The sequence below is a fragment of the Lepus europaeus genome, chromosome 16 (assembly GCF_033115175.1).
Source record: "Lepus europaeus isolate LE1 chromosome 16, mLepTim1.pri, whole genome shotgun sequence".
Taxonomy (NCBI): domain Eukaryota; kingdom Metazoa; phylum Chordata; class Mammalia; order Lagomorpha; family Leporidae; genus Lepus; species Lepus europaeus.
In genome coordinates, this window is record NC_084842.1 from 60520963 (window position 1) to 60544590 (window position 23628).

Here is a 23628-nt window from a genome sequence, read left to right on the forward strand (position 1 = left end):
AACAAAATTTAACTAAATGTAACATTTATGAAAAATATAAATCTCTGAGTGGGTTGTTCTCCCCAACAATACAAAGTTTACATAAAAACATTCAATATGAGCTATCAGTTGCAAACATGTTAGGAAAAAAATCATTCAAGTCACTTGTTATACTCTATTGGCTTTTACACTGAACATTCACACACTACATTAATCCATTTAGGGGTTTAATTGTTAGAAATGTATAGCATGGAGGTCTAGCTGATAATGACAGGACTAAGAATGTGTTGTCTGAAGAGTTAAACAGCACTGATTCACCCAGTCAACTCCAGGTGATCTATACGTGGCTCTGAGCCTTCTCTGGGTTGCTACCTATGTCTGGAAGCTAAATTGGGAGAGGGAGGATCTTAATAAAAGTCTTTCATTATGGTGTGGCGTGTTTATATCTGAATTACATGTTTGAATGCTTAAGTGTCAAAGTGATTTCCAAAGTGAATCATAATAGACTTGGGTTTTCTAGTGGGCAGAACACTTGGTTTTCTCATTTACATCAGCTCTCAAGATGTTGCTGTATTTTTTTTCTCACATGACTTACCAACACTCTCTGAGGGCCATAGCAGAAGCTTCCAGTAACTTTACCTATGGTTAAGAAAAAATAATACACTGGGGAGGTTAAACATCTGGCTAGGGATACAATGAGTTCATGGCAAAGTTGGACCACTCTGTTCTTTGTTCATTATTCTGCTTACTAAAGTCATTGCCACTTTCAAAGAAAACCAAACCAACCATCATGACTGACATGCCCTGTGGTGGATAGGAAAGGTAGAAAATCACTTTACTCTTTCGAGATGTGATATTTTCTTTTCAGTAAGTGTAGCTGCTGCTGTTTTAAAAACACTGAAGACCATTGCACAGCTTCTACTTTGAAATGGTTAAGACAATAAGAGGTCCAAGAGCATCATCCATCAGGAAGTATAACAGGTAAAGAAGCATACATGTGGTGTGCAGCAGTAAGGAAGTCATTACAAATAAGGACAAGAAAGAACCTTTGGACACTCCTAAGATATAAGGGATATTTTAGCACACAGACGGGCATATTCAATTTGTCCCAGAGTAGTTTGTCATCTATCTGCATTTTAAATAGAGAGGGGGAATAAGAATAAGGCAAATGTCATCAGTGTTTCAGAGATGGTCTATTGAGAACACTTGCTTTCTATTGATATACTGCAGGGATGTAGGAAAAAACTGATACCTCCGTACAATGGACTGAATAGTACGGACTTGCTAGTACGATGATAGAACTGATCACATGTGTAATGCCCTTTCTGTGGTTCCTTACATACAGCACAAATATATGTTTCAAAAAGATGTGAAAAGATTGTGTTTTCTTATTAAATGTGTTCTTTTGTAACCAAGGAAGTAAATAGTTTAAAAATCATATACTCCATACAGAAACCCTTGCATGCAGTTGCTGCAATTGTATTGTAATGAAGACCAACTCGCCATGTTGAGTAGCCCTATGGTAGCGACGGTTAGTTCTCGTCCCAGTCCAGTTCATGGTCACATAGATCATGTCGTGTCTCTTGGGAGACTGGGAATGCATCTGGGCATGTTTGTTACATGATTTTGCACCTTTAGACCTTTCATCTGCAGACTAGGTTTACACAGTTTTCAGGACTGTAAAATGGAAAGGAGATTAAGGCTGTGTTTACTTATCACACAATCATTTGAAGTCAAACAGCTCTTTGTCTTTAGGATTTCAACTGAATTTTTAGAACTAATTCCTTTCCAAATGGTTTATTGGTAACTCTAGCCTCTCTGATCTGAACCAATGGCATGAATTATGCTACTTCTTACAACACAACTAATTGTAAGTACTACTTCTAGACACTTTCTGTCATTCCTTCATTCCTGGATACACTTTGACAAAAGGACTTCACCTCAGACCAGTCTCACATCTCCATACATTTCATGAGCACAACAGCACAACACTGGGATTTCAGATCTCTCCTGTCTTTTAAGAAACGAGTGGTTGATCATTTGGGATACAGAAGACACATTGTTTTTGGTGTCTTTTGTACATGGATCATGTATGTTGAACAAGATAAACATTTTTTCAGTTATCAGGGGCATAGCTATGTCCTCTGGACTCTAGGGCAGAGCACACCCGGTCATAACAAGAGTTGTGTTTCTTGGATGGCGTGGCTTCATTGGACTCAGAAGAGTCGCTCACTGTGATGGGGCTGTCTCTTGCAAAGACCTCGGTAGACTCTCTCCATAAGCAATCCACAGATACTTTAAAACAGTAACTGTTAGACTTTGGCCTTGATACCTGTGTTGCATTGTTGAAAATTTGTCTGCTATTTGAAGTAGCAATTTTAATTTTTAGTGCAGCATCTACACGGTCCACTACCGTGTATATCCCTATACTCCCATCATCAAAGCCCACAATGATGTGCAGGTGCCGCTGAGAGAGTGCGAGAAAAGTGGGCGTTTTGTAAAGAGAACAAGCACCGATATTTTTGCCATCAGCCAGCCTCATTACGATTAGACTGGATATTGCACCATTTTCATCCTCCTCCTCCCCATTCCGGAAACAAATGTATACCAGGTAGCGACCATCTCGTGACAACCTCTGGCGCCAGATGACCCCAGAGGCGTGAACCACCCGTAATTTACCACTGTGTAAATCCAATACATTGATATTTTCATCTCCCCTAGATATAATGCCTAGCTTTCCATTGGGAGAAATTTCAAAATCCTCTAGATTTTTCAGGAAGTTGTTTGGCAGCTGCACGCGTCGACAGATCACTTCATCTGCCAGACTCCAAATGTTCACAGTCTCAGCTGATGTGATGAACACAATGATGTCAGGACAGTCAGGGATCAGTTTAAAATTCACAATGCTGGTCCCATCTTCACAGCAAAATTTCTTGGTGATACTTCCCGTCCAAAGACTGACAGCCAGCACTTTGCTTTTCGTCATCCCCACCACGAAGGTGTTTGCAGAAGTAATAAAGGCATTCTGCAAGGTGGTCAGAATGTTGCAGACCCTGTGGCCTGTGGCCAGTCTCCACACCCTGGAGGCATTTTCTTCACACAGTGAGACCACAAACTGGTCATTGTGTGTAATCAGCAGCTGAGATATTCTCTGCCCATTAATTCGGAAGAGGTTTTCCCCACTGCTGGTGTGCCAAACATACTGGCTGCTTTTGTCATCTGATGTCACCATGATGTCCCCAGCGGATGTTAACACACAGTGCTCAACTGTTCCTTCATGCTTGAATACTGCCTCAATGAACCCGTTGCTGAAATTCCATTTATGAACACAGTCAGAGCCATCCAGGGAGTAAATGATTTCCCCTCTCGCAGGCAACACCAGACTTTGGATTGGTTTCCCAGTCTTATCAATATTGGACATAGCTGTGATTATATCTATATCCCAAATAGATAGAATGCCGCTGGTTGATAAAGAGAGCAGCATGTTGTGGTGACTGGATTTTACCAACTTCACTATGGTACCTGAGATCTCCTGTAAGCTTGCCATGCATTGTCCCGTGTCCCGCCTCCAAAAGAACACGGCTGAGGTATTTTCCATGGTTGCAATGATGCAGTCTCCGTTTTTGGACAGCACAGCTGATATAAAGCGCTCATTGTGCTTGGCTCTGAACTTCTCAGCCACCTTCCACACGCCAGTGTCTAAGAGCTCAATGCTGAGAGCTTTACAGATCAGAATGGCACTCTGGTCCTCCGAAAGTTCAATGCTGACCACCTCGCTGTCTTCTCTACGGCAGTCAAAGTCATCAGTCAGCTGGGGGTTGGAAATATCCTCAGTATTCCAAACAGAAAGACTTCCTTCACTATCTACCATTACCATCTCTTGAGCTGTGTCCAAGATAAGAAGAAACTTCACAAAACCTCCTGAAAATTCAGAGGTCACCGTACATAACTTTTCTCCACTCCCTAAGTGAAATATGGTGGTCGTGTTCAGGTACTGTCCACAGAAAGCATACACCCCGTCCAGAGAGCACTGGACACACGTTACTTCATACCAGCAGTGGAACTGGTAAAGGGGCCATCCGTAGAGCAGATCAATGACAGTGACATCTTTACTGGCTTCAAGCCATGCAAGGGCATGGTTGACTGACAGTGTAAATCCATTGATGTAGGTGGAGCTGCTTCCATGCTTGGTCCCTTTGATTTCCACTTCAGACAGGAGACAAGAGTTGACGTTGTCATAAACCAACAAGGTGTTATTTGTCGTAGCCACCACAAGGTACTTTTCATCAGTAGTGAGTTTCATGCCCAGGATGACAGACTGGGCTGTCGTGATTTGCCTGAGTAGCTGGCGGCTCTCTACATCCCAGGTGCTGATGGAACCATTTTCTAAAGCTGTGAGGACAGTGCTGGGGTTACAGGTAGGCAGAATCTCTGTGACATGCAGGTGACTGGATGATAAAGGGAGACGCTCTGGGCTGTATGTCACATCCATGGATGAATGCAAGGGCACAATGGAGCAGTACTTGGGCCCATCTTTGTCACACTCTAAAAGAAGGTGTCTTAATTTAGGCAGGGAACTCACAACAGGCAGAAGCCTTTGCTGCAGCTCAGCTGAAAGGGAGCCAGGAAACGCAACGACCTTGTTTCTGATGCTGCGGAGGGTGCTAGCCAGGAACTTCAGCTCCTTCTCTTGTGAGTAGTTGTACGCCAGCTCGATGTCTGAAAGCACTTTATCAAACTGGCCAATTTTGATCATGGTATAAAGCCAGCTGAAGTTCATGATGATACCATAAAGCAGGTCATCGGTTTTTCCACATCTTGTCAGGTGGTGCAGAAGCTCAGTCATCTTCCGATGGTTGACGAAGAAAATGTCAGGCTCCAGGGGATTGCACTGGAAAACCCAGGGCTGGTCTGGGGCCTGTCTGTCAAAGGAAGCCTGTTCCATGAAGTGTTTTTCTTCCTCAAGCAGGCTTCTGCTGTCCAAGTCAAGGCAGCCATTAAGGTAGGGGTCTTCCAGGCAGAACGCTTTCCTCCTTCCCCCCGACCAGACCCCTAGAAAATAATCTGCCAGGATGGTGTGCATTTCACGCAGGTCCCTGTCATCCTGCAGATACAGCTTCTGGGCTATGAGATGTAGGTGTCTGTTGGCCCAGACCAGGAGTGTGACATTCTTCACATGTCTTTCTATTAAGTATCCGCTGAGCCCTTCCTTGAGCCTTGCAATGTACAAATAAGGTACTCTCAGGGGATTGTTGGGCCTGGCATTCTCGTTGAGCTCATTCATAACACTGTTGTCCAGGGCTAATACGTCCTCCAGTTCCATCTCACTCAGACCCATCTTGGCCATGGTGATGTAACCAAGAGCCCTGGAGACCAGTTTCTGACCACACATCTTCTCCAAGGACCAGAATAACTGCTCTATACTCTCATGAACATTGATGCAGAGGGAGGTTTCATCGACGTCTTTGTGAGATCTCCAGTGTCTCACCTCCCTGAAGGTCAGGTTCACAAACATTGGCAGCGTGCACTTGGAGAAGGCATTGTTCACATAAATCTGCTGGCCGGACGTGACCTTCCTTTTAACTCGTAGCAGCTGGTGTTTGAGTACCTGGCTGCACATCTTCCTGTCCCGGGGAATCAGCTCAATGTAGTTGTCGTCTTCGTGGATAAGGCACCGTAGTTTCTGCAGGATCCCGTGTTTATTGGGCAGTGTGGAGAGGACTATCCGTACGAAGCGGGGAAGGTGAGCTGGGAGCCACCAGAGCTTTCTGGCATCGTCATTCTCCGAGAGCTGCTCTAGGGCATCGAATATTATTACTAGAGGCCTCTGCAAGGAAGATTCATTCAAGAGGTTTATAAATAAGTCACGGAGGTCATGGATCTTCTTAGGGTAGCTTTGAACCAGACACTGGTAGTTAATTGCCAATTGTTCACAAATACTTAGGAGGAGAGTCCTTAGGTCAGTGCTCATGTCTGTTGTTCCCAGAAACCTCACAACGATGACAGGGTCAGAGTCTGGTCCTGTGTCATCATGAAGCCAGGCATAGGCCTGAAATACAAAAGTGCTTGAGTTTAGAAGGATAACATGGGTTCACATGGTCATAGGCAACAATACTTCCTCCCTGTAGAGCTCTGACTTCCAGGAACCCCCACCATGTGGAAAGCGGCCGAGAACCAAGAAATGGACAAACCTTCTGGAAAGACCAAAGAACTGTCACAAAGATCATGCATGGAAATCTACACATAAGACCCCTCAGGGTCTCAAGATTACCCTTGCCAAAGGCAGGAAAACAGTGAAAATAGTATTATTCAATTATAGGGCAACATGTAAGTATTTCAAAAGTTGGTAAATCTGGTATACAGCGTGGCCAGCTTTCATCACTGAAGCTGCATTTTCCTGGTATAGCTGCTGGCTCACGGTAGGTGCTTAGTGAGTGTTTGTTTAATGAATGGCTTATGTAATGATTTATACATTATATTAATCAGAGGCCTACCAAATTTCTAATTACAATGTAATAAAATATTCAGCAACCACATTATATTGGATATAATCTTTAATGATTGAGAGACATTTTTGTGGTGCTATAGGGTCATTATTGTGATTATTTATCTTTGTCATAAAGGCTACATAATGCTGTGAGAATTTTATTAAATGTTGAGCTTTATAATAGATGGTTCATATATAAACATGCAGACATGGCACTCATTTTTCTCTGGCGAGCAGATGGGATTACAGCATCATTTAGTAGAAGAGGAAACAGAGGCCCAGGCTGTATACATGACAAGCTCAGAGTTAATCAGTCACTGAGAGATGCAGTCAGAGTAAAAGTCAATATGACTTTCATTTTAGCGCCTTTCAAAGAAAACTATAGAGCTAAAGAGAGAAAATATGTGACGATACTACTGAGTTTGTTATTTTTCTGTTTGATTATATCCGTTCTCATTCTTTGCTTTTTCAAAGTATTAAATAACTAAAAGAGTATGTTTAGGGGCTTGCGCTGTGGTGTAGAGGGTGGAGCTGCTTCTTGTAGTGCCAGCATCCCTAAATACCAGTTTAGGTCCCGGCTGCTCCACTTCTGATCCAGCTCTGCTGTGGCCTGGGAAAGCAGTAAATGGCCCAGGTGCTTGGGTCCCTGCACCCATGTGGGAGACCCGGAAGAAGCTCCTGGCTCCTGGCTTTGGATCAGCACACCTCTGGCTGCTGCCGACAACTGGGGAGTGAACCAGCGGATGGAAGCCCCCATCCCCTGCCTCTCCTTCTCTCTCTGTGTAACTCTTTCAAATAAAATTAAATCTTGGCCGGCGCCCCGGCTCAATAGGCTAATCCTCCGCCTAGTGGCGCCGGCACACCGGGTTCTAGTCCCGGTCAGGGCACCGATCCTGTCCCGGTTGACCCTCTTCCAGGCCAGCTCTCTGCTGTGGCCAGGGAGTGCAGTGGAGGATGGCCCAAGTGCTTGGGCCCTGCACCCCATGGGAGACCAGGATAAACACCTGGCTCCTGCCATCGGATCAGCGCGGTGCGCCGGCCGCAGCGCGCTACCGCGGCGGCCATTGGAGGGTGAACCAATGGCAAAAGGAAGACCTTTCTCTCTGTCTCTGTCTCTCACTGTCCACTCTGCCTGTCAAAAAAAAAAAAATTTTTTAAAAAAAAGAAGAGTATGTTTAGTGCGATGAATTCCTTTAGTAATACCAAGGACACTTCTTAGAAAGGGAGGTGCTAATTTATACTTGAGACAGCAATTTTATAGAACTTGGTTCCTCAAGAGAGAGAGTTCAGATTCGGGCCTGAATAAGATGAGAAAAGGTTTATGGATGTCAGTTTCGTAATGAGCCCTTAAGATAAGTAAACATTACATTGTTGTTTAGCCCCGACCTTTGAAGCTGGATTCAAGAAGGAGAATCTGGCCACTCTACAACTGCCTCTCAGTGGCCAATCAGAGCCAAAACACAGTTCGTTGGCTCCCACATGGATGCTTACGATAATCATGGACAACTTCAACCCTGCTGCCACATGTGGCTGAATGTGTGATGTCAGTAGATGGTGTCCCTACAGTCACGAGCTTGTGTCTGCGACAGCAGTGGGAGGTCAACAAAAGATGTCTGTCTGCATTCTCATGAGACGTGAGGTCACAGGGAAGGGAGTGCGGGTGGTGAAGGGAGTGCGGATCAGCCGTTCCCCAGGAGACAGGGAAGTGGAGAGTGCATAGGACAGACCACAGGGATGTTCAGGCAATTAAGGCAAGTTCTGTTTTTGATACAGCAACCACAGGAAGACCAACATAGGGATTCTGAATCAACACTAAGTGAACAGGCGGTTAAATGGAACTAGTTTGGTGCAGCTTAGGTGAGGATGCAAGACAACAGATGGCACATTCCAGAGAAACGTCCTGTATCCTCATGCAAGATACGAAGTGTACGTTCTGAAAACCAGTTTTGATACCTTAGTGGGTTACCCACATCCTGCTTGGAAATAAAGACTGGAGGGGGTGAGAACAACATTGGAGATGAGGGTGCCATGGGTCTTATCTCTTATTGTCTCATCCCCAAAAGGCAGGTCAGAGAGCTGCTAACTCTACCTTTAGTCACAGGGCAGGGGCTTCCGTGGACTGCTTACTGAGTGCCCCTTAAATCTTGGGCCACATTGTCATGTAGAGTCTGAAGACATCTGAGAGATGGGGGGGTTGAGTGACCAAGGCTGACCTGCTGCTCCAGTGGAGGAGTGGTGGACAGCTACTGTCCTGGAGGACCCCTGAGTGCATCCATATACCAGATGTTGGCCACCAGCAAGTGGGAGCTGACAAGCTTTCTGTTTGCTTTTCCCAGGTTCTGTGCACAGCATCTTGGCAGAAAGATCCTCAAGTGTGCCTGGATATTAGGAGCTGAGGAAGTAGCATTCCCTGTGTGTCCAGCAGCGTGCAAGTGAGAGACGCTCAGTGAGGACAGGGTGGGAGGGGCATAGGGGAAGGAAATCATGGAAAGGCCTCCGGTGACAGGAGAGGCAGCTTTTTTGAAAAAAAATATTAAAAGTCAGAGAAAGGAGATACATACACACACACACACACACAGAGAGAGAGAGAGAGAGAAAGAGAGAGAGAGAGTTCTTCCATCCGCTGGTTCACTCCCCAGATGGCCACAATAGCCAGTGCTGGACTAGACCAAAGCCAGGAGCCTGGCGCTCCATCCAGGTTTCCCACATGGGTGGCAGGGGCCTAAAAGCTTGGGTGATCTTCCACTGTTTTCCACACCATTAGCAGGGAGCGGGATGAGAGCAGCAAGGACTCGAGCCTGCACCAAATGTAATGCTGGTGTCACAGGTGACAACCCCACCCACTATGGCCACTTCAGCCCTGAGAAGTGGCTTTTAACACTTGCTAAGAACAGGGAGTTTAGAGCCTGGTTCTGAACAGCACTGGTCACGTAGGAACTTTCTGTCCTACATGTGCACCTCACCTTTCCTATGTCCTCTAAACCACAACCCCATGGGGGTCACAGGTGTCGTTGGAATGAAGAAAATATGGACAATGCTGCATGGAGAGAGAGAAAGAAGATGGCCCATTTCCTACTGTAGATGCCTTCTCTACCGTGGGCTTCAGCCGGGGGACACAAAGGTAACTGAAGTCTGTATTAGTACCTTGGTTTAGACATACTAATTCTGAACTGAGACTGACTTAGTGACCAGAAGTGACTTGAAGGACTTTTTTTTGAGAGGAATGAGAAAAATTGTTGAGATCTGTCCTAGTTTTTATCCAAATGGGATGGAGAGGACTAACCCCACAACATGAGTTTGAACAGCAAGAAAAAAAGTTTTGTAGTCATATCCTATGAGTCTTGTTCTCTCAAGATAACACAAGCAAAAAAAAAAAAAAATATCCATTCCAAAAGGATTGATTACAATTCAGATAGTCAAAACTGGAAATGAAAATGAATTTGACCAGTTTAGCTTTTTCTGAAACTCAAAGTTTTCATTACTAGGCAGAGGCAAGAATAGGCTTTTACCTTCTTTGCTACTTCAGCTAGCAGAAGGGTCTTCCCAGTGCATGGTCCACCGTATACAATGAGAGGGCTGATGTGCCCAGTTTTGCTTGGGAGAAGGTATTTATGCACGATGTTTAGAGATTCACATTTGTACTCGTAGAAGGAGGCATATGTTTTACACAGGGAGGAATGCTGAAGGATTTCATCATACAGTGTATCTGTTTCAGTGTCAAAATTCTGTTGCACTGTGGCCTGGATTATGTCAATCATGTCCTCGTAAAATTGTTTACCAAGGCCTTCTATGTAGTGATTTTCTATTTCTTGGGAATAGCCTAGTTTCATGTCACAATGAGTAACAGACGTGTATACTCTCAGATTAGATGATGCAACAATAGTTGGAATAAATTCATCCCTGAGTTTTATCAGCTTCTCTTGAGCTTCTGGGTCGCGAATAATCCTGGGATCTGTTCCAGTGATATCCATGTATTTTCCCATCTCTGGGATTTTCACAAAGCGCTCGATGTTAGCAATTTTCCTAATGTAGCAAACACACTTCTTTAGGAATGCTGGAGTTTGCTTTCCTAGAGCGAAGTCAAATTCATCCTCAATGGCTGAAAGAAAATAACACCAGGAATTTATTGCCTAGAATAAACGAGCCAAGTGCCCACATGCCAATACTCAACGCTTAGTTACTAGTGATAAGTTGTGCTTATAATTTGTAGTGCAGTAGTCTACAGAAAAATCACTTATTTTCCTATTGGTCTTTTACTAAGCATCCTGGGACTCATATAAATGAATTTTAAATAAAATTATTTAACTTCTTCCCCAGTGTCAGGGAGAGGTTGGACATAAGCATGATAAAAAAAGCACATTAAGTTTAGAGTTGATTCTTCTACTGTTGTTCAGTGTCTCTGTATGATTTTAGCTGTTGGTAAGACTAAAGTAAGGGCAGGGACCAGTTTGGGCCAGGTTCTTTATCAGTATGTCCTTTACAATGTGGCTTGACCATTTTGCATACAGAATATTGTACTCCAGACAGATATGCTCAATACAAACACAAAAGTTTTTAAAACAAAATACAATCATGTTCTGATTACTGAAGAATCTGAATTATCTGTGTCACTGTGAAATTTCATTGTATCTATCAGAAAGGTACCAAGAAGTGATTTTGTATTCTTCTAAGTTAAAGCAAATTATGGCTTATAATTTACACATTTATATACAACTCAGTCTGCATTATTTAATCATTTTAGTCTCTAAAAGCACATTTAAAACTGGATCAATTGTAATAAAAATAAAAGTGTTCATAGAAGAAATTAAAAATATATAAAATAATTAAAGCAGGGGAAATGAATTTTAAGGCAAGGCTTTACTCCTTCTTGCCTTCCCTCCCTTCCTGCCTTTCTTTTTTCCTCTTCCCTCCCTTCATCTAATTCATCTTTACTGAGCTGTACTATGTTCTGTGCATGTTACTAGTTACAAAGAATATAATGTGGAGAGAAAACATAACACGGAGAGAAAAGGCCATTTTGGAGTGTTATAGACTGAATGTTTGTGTCTCTTCAAAACTCCGATGTGGAAAGCTGAACTCCAATGCGAATGCATTTAGAGACTGGAGGCCCCTGGGGGCTGATGAGGTCATGAGGGTGGAGCCCTCATGAATGAGATTAGTGCCCTTATAAAGAGGCCCAGAGAAGTCTCTTGGCCATCCCACTGCAGGAAGACACAGTGGAGATGCCATCAGTGAACCTGGAAGCAGCTCTCACTGGACACCAAATCTGGACGCACCTTGATGTTGAACATTCCCAGCCTCCCAAACTGTGAGGAATAAATTTCTGTGGCTGATACCTAGTCTATGGCATTCTGTTAGAGCAGCCAAACAGACTGAGACATGGAGCTAACACTCCAGTAGAAGATAACAGAAATTAATTCTGGAGTCTCTAAAATAAACGTGTTATGATTATTTCAGTCCTGTTACTGGAGAGCATGACCCAGTGAGAAGAGTCAGGGATCAGGTCCACTTGGAGAAATCATGGAAGGCTTTCCTAAGCAGGTGACTACTTTATTGGGCTGGCACCTGACAGAAGTGTGGTGGAGGGAGGGCTGGTCTGGCCATAATTGAGCACATTTAAATGTGCTGGGCACAACTTGAACATCAACTGAAGTCTAGTGCACGTGCACACATATGCACGCACACACGCACATGCACACACACACACACTTTCTCTCTCTCTCTCTGTAAAGTATTATGGAAGATAGGATTTTGTTTTTAAAAGTCATCCTTTTAGTATAACTTTTTAACACTGCAAGCATCAGTAGTTCATTGTTTTGGTTTAGCCCAAAACACATTCAACATGGAAACTCAAAGAATATTCTTCACCTGAAACAAACTAGATTCTATAGCATATAATGCTTAAATATTGCAGCAATAAAGATGGTAATCCCCTGTCTTCTATACCTACTAAAGCCAAGATGGTTTTTCTTAGTAATGATAGCAATTGGCCAAAATTTTTATTCAAGAGAAAAAGATATTTTATAGTCATCGGTGTTCAACAAGCTGTGCCATTACCAACAGTCTGTTTTACAGAGGGTTATACTTGGCAAGTTGGGTAAGGAGGCCAGTTAAAAGGGTTTACAGGGCATATGGATGTCATATAACAAGAAAGCACATTTTATAATGGAGGTAGGGGGAGATGTGAGAAATCTCAGCTTCATGAGCTACTATAGTAAGCAGCCCCAGTTTGTTTCTTTTCAAGCCGCCTGAGTAAAATGACAGAGCACATACTGGATAAGCAGGGTGCTGATTCTGACAGCATCACAAAGAGACAGGAAGTGGTCCAGCTGTGGCATGTAGACACAATACCTGATCATCAGATACATGCTGCCACTCTCCCTCCTAGGTAACGACTCCACTGACATTGCTATCACATCTATGGAAAGAAGACTGTGCCAATCAGGAGTGTTGAACATAAATGGGATATGAAAAGAGATGCAGATAAACCAAGGTGGTAAAGTCTAGCAAAGCTTCAGTCTATGTGCAGGGTTCCTGATAGGGTAGGGTACAGACTTCAGAAATGAATCTGGGTCAGTGCTCCAGCTCACTAGGCTAATCCTCCACCTGTGGCGCCGGCACCCCGGGTTCTAGTCCCGGTCGAGGCGCCAGTTGCTCCTGTTCTAGTCCAGCTCTCTGCTGTGGCCTGGGAGTGCAGTGGAGGATGGCCCAAGTGCTTGGGCCCTGCACCTGCATGGGAGACCAGGAGGAAGCACGTGGCTTTGGATTGGCGCAGTGCGCTGGCTGCAACACGCTGGCCATAGCGGCCACTTGGGGGGTGAACCAATGGAAAAAGGAAGACCTGTCTCTCTGTTTCTCTCTCTCTCACTGTCTAACTGCCTGTCAAAAAAAAAAAAAAAAAAGAAATGAATGAGTAAATGAGTGATGTGATCAGAGACCAGCTGTGTAAAGTTATTGCCAGAGGTAAAACACAACCCCATGATTTTTGGAGACTTAATTATAATTTCTGATACTTTCTGTAAATATTATAAGCTTTCTCTTACTTTACTAGAACACTGTAATTACTTTTATGTCTTTGTATTTTCCTTAATATCTTAAGTTTGTCAAGTCTCAGTGCCCAATGAAGGTAATATGAGGATTGGATTCTCAGACCTGGTAACTGTCACCCATGAGATCATTAATCTCTTTACTATCCCTGGGGGCACTCAGTTTTGATGTTCACAAAAAGGTATCATTTTGAGTACTCTCCCTCTTTTGTTTAAAAAGGTGGAGCCAAAGCTATAAAACATTACACCCAAATGCAAATACATACACCTTTAGAAGCTTAAATTCTTGAATTATTACTTTCAAGATTTCTGAAAATACTAACATAGTGTACTATCTGCACTGAAAGAGGTGGCTCTTTTGCAGCAATTTTGACAGTGCACATGTGATCTTAAAATGAGTTTGAAAGGCCAAGTAAATAAAATTTCACAAGCAGGTTTATCTTCAGGAGATGCAACCTGAAGCAGAAAACAGTCCCCTTGTGGCACTTCATATGAAATGAATCACGTCACCATGGCTGTTCATGTAACAGAGTTCCGAAGGACAGAGAAAATTAGGAGGAAGTGTTTGCCAATAGAATATCTGAACACTCGAGCTCTATCAGTATAAGTAAAAGGATGCCAAACTGGTGTCTTTTACATAAAGTATAGAAAAGCCTTGCTCTGGGAATTTTCTCTTCTACAGTGCATTTTTATGAACAGAATTGTTATGTTCTTGTTAAAGATGGAGATTTAGAGCCTCAAAAATGGATCAAAAAGTCCCAGAGGAAGAAGGATAAGTGTTAATCTGTGTTTTTTAAAAACAGTGCTTATTCTTGACAATTTTATTGTTTTTAAGAGGACTTAAAATAAAACCGATTTTTTGATTCCTTCTTTATGGGATTTTTCAAAATGATTTATAACTTTTCTAAGTTTCAAAGACATGCATCTAGTGAGAATGGTATCAAGAGTATGATTTTGGTTTTTGCAAATGCTTGGACACACCACTCAAAAAATATAAAACCACTACTATTGCTTCCTTCTCAATTGTTCTTTTTTAAAGAACATTGTAGTTTTGGCTGGCGCCGTGGCTCACTAGGCTAATCCTCCGCCTTGTGGCGCCGGCACACCAGGTTCTAGTCCCAGCTGGGGCACCAGATACTGTCCCAGTTGCCCCTCTTCCAGGCCAGCTCTCTGCTGTGGCCCGGGAAGGCAGTGGAGGATGGCCCAACTCCTTGGGCCCTGCACCTGCATGGGAGACCAGGAGAAGCACCTGGCTCCTGGCTTTGGATCAGCATGGTGCGCCGGCCGCAGCGGCCATTGGAGGGTGAACCAACGGCAAAGGAAGACCTTTGTCTCTGTCTCTCTCTCTCTCTCCACTCTGCCTGTCAAAAATAAAAAAAAAATTGTATTTTTTATTTAATTTTTACTTATTTTATTTAATTGAAAAGCAGAAGGAAAAAGAGACAGACAGCTACAGATAGATCTCCCATCCACTGATTCACTCCTCCAAATGCCTGTAATAGTTGGGGCCAGGTCAGCCTGAAGCCAGGAGTCAACAACTCCATCCAGGTCTCCCATGTGGGTAGCAGACACCCAAGTATTTGAGTCATTACCTGCTGCCTGCCAGGGTGCACATTAGTAGGAATCTGGAGTTGGGAATGGAGTCAGGACGCAGACTCAGGCACCCTGATATGTGATGTGGGCATCCCAGCAGCATCTTAACCATTGTGCCAAACACTCCCTCCTCAATGATTCATCACTATGACTTTTCTAAACAAATGCTGTACTGTGTGTGTGTGTACCCTAGACTGACATTCCTATAGATCTGTAGTTTGCTGTATAGCAGCCTTCCCACCACTGAGAAAGACTGACGTGTGCGCCGCTGCTCAGCAGCTGGGGAGCTTGCGATACCAATTCTACCTTAAGTCCTGACACTCTTGTTTCACACCTCCCATGGCTTCCCACCACTGCCAGGATGAAACACTGGGTTCTTCCTACAGCTTGGGCTCACCCTGTGACCTTGTCTCTTCCTCCCGGAGCCTGACTACCTTTACTTTCTGCCTCTCTTGGAATTTACTAAAGCCCATTCCTGTCTCAAGGATCTTGAGCCTGTTAATCCTCCTCCTGGAATTCGCTACCTCAGACACAGGTGGCACTCCTGGTTTGTTCTGATTTCTTGTCATTCAGCTCACAGGTCATCTCCTCATGGTCAACTCTATCTAACAAAGCTGACCTCACCCTTCATCAACCATACTGTTATCTTGTCACTGGGCAGTATCCCATTCATACTACCTAAATCAGAGATGATCCTGTTTGTCAGACTCCTTTCTCATATTTCCCCCACTCAAAAATAAACACCAGGATAGAGCCCTTGCCTCCTGATTCACTGGTGTTTGCCTAGTGCTTGCCACAAAAGAGGCCAACAGGTCAAGAAGTGCTGGCTGGATGACTGATCCAGAGAATGAATGAACAGCTCAACTGATGGGAGTGTCTGGTCTGTTACATCCACCTGACTTCTTTTAAAATCACATTTTCTAGAGAAGCCCTCAAGTTAAGTAGAGAATCAACACAAAAGAACTCTTGCCTTTCCAGGTCACTGAAACATTCAGAACAATTAAATTTTACTATGCCTTAAACTAGATTCAATGCACAGGACCACAGAAGGGAGGCAGTGGATGCATCTTTACTTATAATTGAGCTTACTGAGGATAGAGGGGAATTACCTGAGAACAGGTACCTCTTAGCTTGGCTGTGTTTCATTTTACCCTTCTCGTGTAACAGTTTTACAGCAGCCTTAAATATCTTCTTGATCTCATCTGATATCTCTTTCCAGGTCATCTCATTGTCCGCAGGGGTAGCAGGCTGCATCTGTGGAAATGCACAAGTGAAAAGTTCAAGTCATCAAAGGAAAACCATTATTTAAGAGCAAGGCAACTGGTGTTATCTGAAGGCCTGCTCTGTGACAAGGTTATGACAGGTGTTTTACACACAGTGTCTAGTTTAATCAGTTAAGAAACGGGCAAAGGACACGAACAGGTGTTTTTCAAAGGATGAAATACAAATGGCCAGCATTCTGATATGATTTCATACTGCATGATAAAATGCTTTATGCTGAATATTAGGACAACACATACAAAAAGTCCTGAAATGTGGTTCTCTTCCTGTAGCTGCCTGACTGCTGACCATACCACAGAGGTTCTCATTGGAAGAGGGATGCATATCCACACCTGGTTTTGAATCTGTCTAAATGCTACATGCAATGAATAGGCTCATCCTTCCCCCCAACCTGTGTTATACAGTTTTAGAATATACACAGTGTATATACTTGGGACAATGATGATGTTCTTGTTATACTCAAGGATGAATTAACGTCACACCATGAGTCTACATAAGATACAATAGTACAAACTGAAGTGTTAAAGGGAAAACGTAAATGAAAAAAGACAGTAAAAACAGGCAGACAGATTTGAAGAAGGACCTTCTCACTGAAACAAAATCACACATGCTAATCCTTCAGAAAATAAATATCAACTATTGAACTTGAAATTTCAATGTATAGAGAGAATAGATACAGTTTAAGAAAAACTCAAAGACAAAAGAGTCTTAAAGTAATATTCTGGAAAACATCACAGATAAGGAAGTTGATAATGTGAAAGAGAATTAAGAAACATGGAGGACAGAATGTGATGTTCTAATGGCCAACTATGCATGACATAATGACATTTTGGTCAATGATGCACTGTATATATAGTCCCTTTCCTTTTAATCACATGTACCAGTATGCAATTAAAAGGAAAAAGGAAAGAACATAGGGAAAAGAAGAGAGATATCATTTAATGAGATGATGGCTGAGAATTTTATATAGAACCGAAAAATATATGAATTCACAGATATAGATATTCTCCAATTAAAATCAATGTTATAGAAAGTGGGAACAATAATAATTTTTTCAGGTAAACATACACTAATAAGATTCATCACTAGTGGACTTTTGGTATGGAAATTTCAAAAGTTACTTTAGGAAGAAAGAAAATGACACAGGAAGAAAGGTCAGAGATGCTAAAAGGAAAGGAGAGATTTGAAAGTTTAGTAGTTTTGGATTTAGGCTTTCTTTTATTAAGGTCCACATATTAATGCTTGTTCATTTTGAAAGGCAGACACGCAGACAGACACACACACACACATCTTCATTAGTTCACTCCCCCTAAATACCCACAAGAGTCAGGGCTGGACCAGGCAAAAGCCAGAAGCCAGGAGCTCCAAACAGGTTTATCATATGGTTATCAGGAACCCAATTATGTGAGCCATCTCCTGCTGCATGTCAGGGTGCACTTTAACAGGAAGTTAGAATTGAAAGTGGAGCTTCCAGGTGTACTTGAACCAAGGCAGTTAGATACGGGATGCAGATATTCCAACAGGGATCTCAACTGCTGTGCCAAATTCCTACTCTGCAATGTTTTGATAAAGGCATTCACTGAGTAATGATTACCACAATCAATCTAACATACTCACCCCCTCCATTTGTATTTGTGATGAAAGCACTTGAAGTCCACTCTTAGTAAATTTCAACCATACAATACATTATCATTCAATATAGCTATAATGTTCATAGGTTTCCAGAATTTATTCACCTTGGAACTGAAAGTTTGCATCCTTTGATCAACATCTTCCACATTCTAACCCACGGTAAACTTCCTTATACTGTTACCCTGAGTTCAACTTCAGCTTCCTCATATGAGTGACATTACACAGTATTGTCTTTCTGTGTGCTTCTTTCCCTTAGCATGACATTCTCTAGGTTTGTTCCTGTTGTTGTAAATGGAGGGAATTCCTTCTTTTTGAAGGCTGAATAATATTTCTCCCCCCACCCTATATATATGTATAAATAATAAGTAGCACATTTTAAATCTACTCAACAAGTGATGGACATTTAGGTTGTTCCTGTGTCTTGGCCATTGTGAATAATGTGATAAACATAGGAGTGCAATGACTTTATTTCCTTTGGATATATACCCAGAAGTAGGTTTGCTAGATCATAGGGGAGTTCTGTTTTACACGTTTTGAGGGCATGCCATACTGTTATCTATAGTGGCTGCACTAATTCCCAGTCCTACCAACTCTATACCAGGGCTCCCTTTTCTCCACATCCAACAGTTATCTTTTGGCTTTTTGATAATGGCCATCCTCACAGGTGTGAGGCGATCTCTCATTGTGGTTTTGATTTGTATTCCCCTAAGGATTAGTGTGAATTTACTTGGACAAAGGAAATTTAGGACATAGGGCAGTATGTCTGTCTGTCTGCTGTGCTTTTTCCATGGAGAAACCTACTCCTGGATGTCATGAACAATTATAAAGCAATGGGAAGATAAACACATTGCAGAGGAGGGCAACTTACTGCATTTTTGTTGCTCCTCAGCACTTCTGACTTGGGTCTGAGGTAATAAGCTGCGGGCACAGAGTTCTCATCTCGACAATACCACTCTTCCATTAACTTGGTCTCCAACTTGGCCTCCACAGCAGCATCCAGGATCATTTCAAACTCTGAGGCTTCAACTTCTCCAGGGATTCGGATGTTCCCATATTTTTCACCTAACAGTCCCTGTGTATCAACAGGAACGTTCAGTTTAGTGGATCACCAAGAAACACATTTGAGCATTCACGTCATAGGATCACTTAAGAAATATTAAAAAGTAGACAATATGACATTTGTTTTGTTACTTTCTCTTTTAATGACAAAGGTTTGATTTCATAAATACAATTCAATTGATCATATTATAATAAATCATCAAACTTGCTGAGAAATCAGATTGCCTATCATATCAGGCAAATTGAAAATACAGAATTTTGCTACAAATTTACTTTCTCAAACTTTACATAAAAAAAGCTGTTCTATTTTGATTATTTTTTACAAACAAAAATGACATGAGGGACCTTAGAAATGTCAAATATGTAAAGCCTCAAACAAGAGAGTTGTTTTATCAAGTGTTGATACCTGATTCCATAGCAAGGTCATTAGTGGTTGTCTCTGAGTGGGTGCTATTAAACTTAAAAGTTTTGTGAATTTACTGCTTTTTTGATTTTATTATTTTATTTTTTAATATTACATATTTTTAAAGGCCTTCCATAACAAATAGAAATTGAAAGAATTTGTCGCCAATCATTCAGTCTTACAAAAGATGTTCAGAAACACAGAAAGATAGCCTTCACTGTGAAAGAATGAGAAGGCAGAAAACCCCCCAGTAGAAGTACAAACGAAATCCAAAGTAAACAAAAGAAATATTTACGGAAAAATGGCAGGGCCAAATCATTACTTATTAATATTAACCTTGAATATAAATGGCCTCAACTCTCCAGCTAAAAGATGCAGACTGACTATATGGATTTATAAGCAAGACACATCTATTTGCTGTTTACAAGAAACACATCTCACCAAAAAAGATACATGCAGACTGAAAGTGAAAGGATGGAAAAAGATATTCCATGCTAACATAAACCAAAAAGGAGCTGGTGTTACCATTCTAATATTGGACAACACAAAAACTGTTAAAAGAGACAAAGAAAGGCACTATGTAATGGTTAAAGGATCATTTCAACAGGAAGATATAACTATAATAAATGTATATGCACCCAATTATAGGGCACCTGGCTATTTAAAAGAAATGTTAATGGACCTAAAAGGAGACACAGACTCCAATACAATAGTAATGGGGGACTTCAATACCCCACTCTCAGCAATGGACAGATCAACCAGACAGAAAATTAGCAAGGAAACTGCAGAGTTAATCGACGCGATAGACCAAATGAACCTAATGAATATTTAGAGAGCTTTTCATTCTACAGCTGCAGAATGCCCATTCTCCCCAGTGCATGGAACTTTCTCAAGGATAGACCATAATCTCAGCAAATTAAAAAAAATCAAAATCATACCATGCATCTTCTCTGGCTACAATGGAATAAAGCTGGAAATAAACAACTCATGAATATCTAGATCATATACAAATATATGGAGAACAAAAAACATACTCCTGAACAGTGGGTCATAGAAGAAATAAAAAAGAGAAGTAAAAAAATTTCTGGAAACAAATGATGGTGACAATACATCATATCAAAACTTATGGAATACAGCAAAAGCAGTATTAAAAGGGAAGTTTATAGCATTTGGTGCCTTCATGAAGAAATTGGAAAGGTACCAAATAAATGAGCTATCAGGGCATCTCAAGGACCTAGAAAAACAACAACAACAAAAACAAAATTAGTAGGAGGAAAGAAATAATTAAAATTAGAGAAGAAATAAACAAAGTTGAAACAAAATACAAAAAAAATCAGTGAAATGTAGAGCTTTTTTTGGAAAGCTAAGCAAAATTGATATACCACTGGTACAAATAACCAAGAAAAGAAAAAGATCAAAATCAGAGATGAAAAAGGAAATGTCACAACAGATAATACTCAGAAATAAAAAGAATCATCAGAAATTACTTAAAAGAACTGTATGCCAAAAAATTGGGAAATCTAGAAGAAAGATTCCTAGAAACATACAGTCTACCAAAGTTGAGTCATGAAGATATAGAAAACCTGAACAGACCAATAACCAAGACAGAAATTGAATCAGTAATAAAGACTCTCCCAACAAAGAAAAGCCTAGAAGCAGATGGCTTCACCGCTAAATTCTAGCAGATATTTAAAGGAAAACTAATTCCAATTCTTCTCAAGCTGTTCAAAACTACTGAAAGGGAGGGAATCCTCCCAAACTCCTTCTACCAAGCCTGCATCACCCCTTGTTCACTGCAGCACAATTCTAAATAGCAAAGATATGGAGTCAGCCCAGTTTTCCATCAACTGTTGACTGGATAAAGAAATTATGGTATATATATACACACACACTATGGAGCGCTATTCAGCTGTAAAAAAAAAAGAAAAAAAGAAAAAGAAATCCTGTCTTTTGCAACAAGACGGTCACAACTGTAAACCATTTTACTTAGTGAAATAAGCCAGTCCCAAAAAGACAGAATCATATGTTTTCCCTGATCTGATGTAACTAATACCTGAAATGTAACAGAGTGAAACAGATATTTTGAGACTAGATGATTGTTTATAGCCCTTGCCTCTTCCATTGAGGAATGGTGTTTTTTGTTTTCTTTCTCTTCATACTATTTGTTGAACTCCTTTACTTAGAGTAGGGCTAACTACATGATAATTAAGTATATTGAAAATAGATTATTGTAAAAATTAAGAATAGGAATCTGCGAAGGAAGGGGGAGGAAGAGTTGGAGCATGGGTGGGAGGGAGGATATGGGGGGAATCCCACTATGTTCCTAAATCTGTATATATGAAATACATGAAACTTGTCTAACAAATAAAATTTTAAAAAACTATATATTTTAAATTTAGTTTCTAGTCAAAGGCTTAACAGTGCACTAAATAAAGAGCTCAACAGCAGGTAAAAAGACCATAGTTTATCAGGAAAATAGGCAGGGGCTATGCATAACAGTCAAATGAAAAGATGGTCAACTTCACTCAGGCAAATTTTAAAATAGTCACAAAATGTTAAAACTTATTCAGCTATAAAAAATGAAATGCTATCATTTGCCTCAAGATGCTTGGAAGTAGAAGACATTACATTGAGTGAAATAAGCCTGACACAGCAAGACAAATACTGCAGTTCTCCTTTACATTTGGAAGATAAAATAAAAAAAAAAAATCAAAAAAGCCAAAGCAAGAAAAGCTGCCTGTCTCAGTTTTGTTGTAAATACAGTGTTTTGTTGAAATTTATTTTTAAATTTATTGTTTTAATTAAAAAGATTTTTGAAGTACAAACATATTACTTTGTAATGAGGAAAAGGAGGAATCTGAAGACTTTTCTTTTTCATTATTTTGGTTTTTCTTTGAAAAGTTTTATTTATTTGACAGAGAGACAGAAAGCAAGCTCCTATCCACTGGTCCACTCCCCAAATGCCTGCAACCACAGGGGCTGGGTGGGACTGGGTTGATGCTGGGAACCAGGAACTAAATCAAGGTCTCCAACATGGGTGGCAGAAATCCAGTTACTTGAGCTATCACCTATCTGGAAGCACTGAATCTGAATCAGGCACCAGCCTGAGCCAAGTGCTGGAACTGGGAATTGAACCCTGACACTCTGATATGGGATGTGGGTGTCTTAAACATTAGGCCAAATGCCTGCCTCTTTTAATCATTGTAAGTGTACATATTTACGGGGTACAGTGTGATAAATCAACAAATACATGCAATTTGTACTGATCAGATCAGGGTGATTACTAGCATTTCTCTTTGTCATTACTTTATGATTAGAGCCTTTGAGCTCCTTCTGTTTTCTCAGAAAATACGCAATCACTTATTGTGAACTACAGTCACCCTACTGTGCTGTTACTCTGGGAACTTACTCCTTCCAGATGACTGATTTTGTAACTTGGTCCTGCCTCCCCCATCCTTCACGCATCTCTACCCTTCCCAGACTCTAGTAATTGCTACTCTGCATACAGATGCCTTTAAAAAAAAAATCTTCCACATATGAAGGGAAATGTGGTTTTTGACTTTCTTGTTTGAAAGCAAGTGATGCTGTCTGTACTTCCTTGTGAAGCAACACTTTTAAAGGTGCTCTAAATGGCTGTTTAAGCCACTGATTCTCAAAGTGTGGTCCAGGAGACCAGCATCATCATCCTCTACACTTCAGCATTGCTAGACTTGCAAATTCTCAGGCCCCATCCCAAATCTGGTAAGTCAGAAATTGTGCTTACAAAGCTCAGCATTCCTACGGTTCATCAAACCCCTCAGATGACTGAACTTCTGGCTTAAACTAATAAAATCTTTAGCTTATATAGAAACTAGTCTTTCAATTAATTTTCAGTATCTTATATACTAGAAACCAGGAGGGGACACAAGTGAATTCTTACACAAATTGGTAGCATCAAAGGCAATTTTGTCTGCGTTATAGTACATATGGGAAGCTTTCTATTGAATCCATAGGCATCTACACTCATTATTCCTTTTGAAAATTTATTCTAGAGCAAGAGAAAAAGAGAGGACACTGGGATAGCTAAAGCCAGGAGTCAGGAACTCAATCCAGGTCTCCCTTGTAGGTGACAGGGACTGAACTACTTGAGCCATCTAAGGTCTGCAGTA

The 23628-nt window shown here is 41.4% G+C and overlaps 1 protein-coding gene across 2 annotated transcripts in view; it reads right to left on the reverse strand.

Annotated features, from left to right (window-relative positions):
• NWD2 (NACHT and WD repeat domain containing 2) overlaps positions 1 to 23628 on the reverse strand; it is a 163035-nt gene continuing 139407 nt past the window's right edge. For both annotated transcript variants that reach the window (XM_062213546.1, XM_062213548.1), the window contains 4 exons: positions 18887 to 19090; positions 16215 to 16359; positions 9976 to 10565; positions 1 to 6028 (listed from right to left, as the gene is read on the reverse strand). In XM_062213546.1, the coding sequence (XP_062069530.1) occupies positions 2096 to 6028; positions 9976 to 10565; positions 16215 to 16359; positions 18887 to 19090 (4872 nt within the window). In that variant the 3' untranslated portion in view covers positions 1 to 2095. The remainder of the gene's footprint in view (positions 6029 to 9975; positions 10566 to 16214; positions 16360 to 18886; positions 19091 to 23628) is intronic.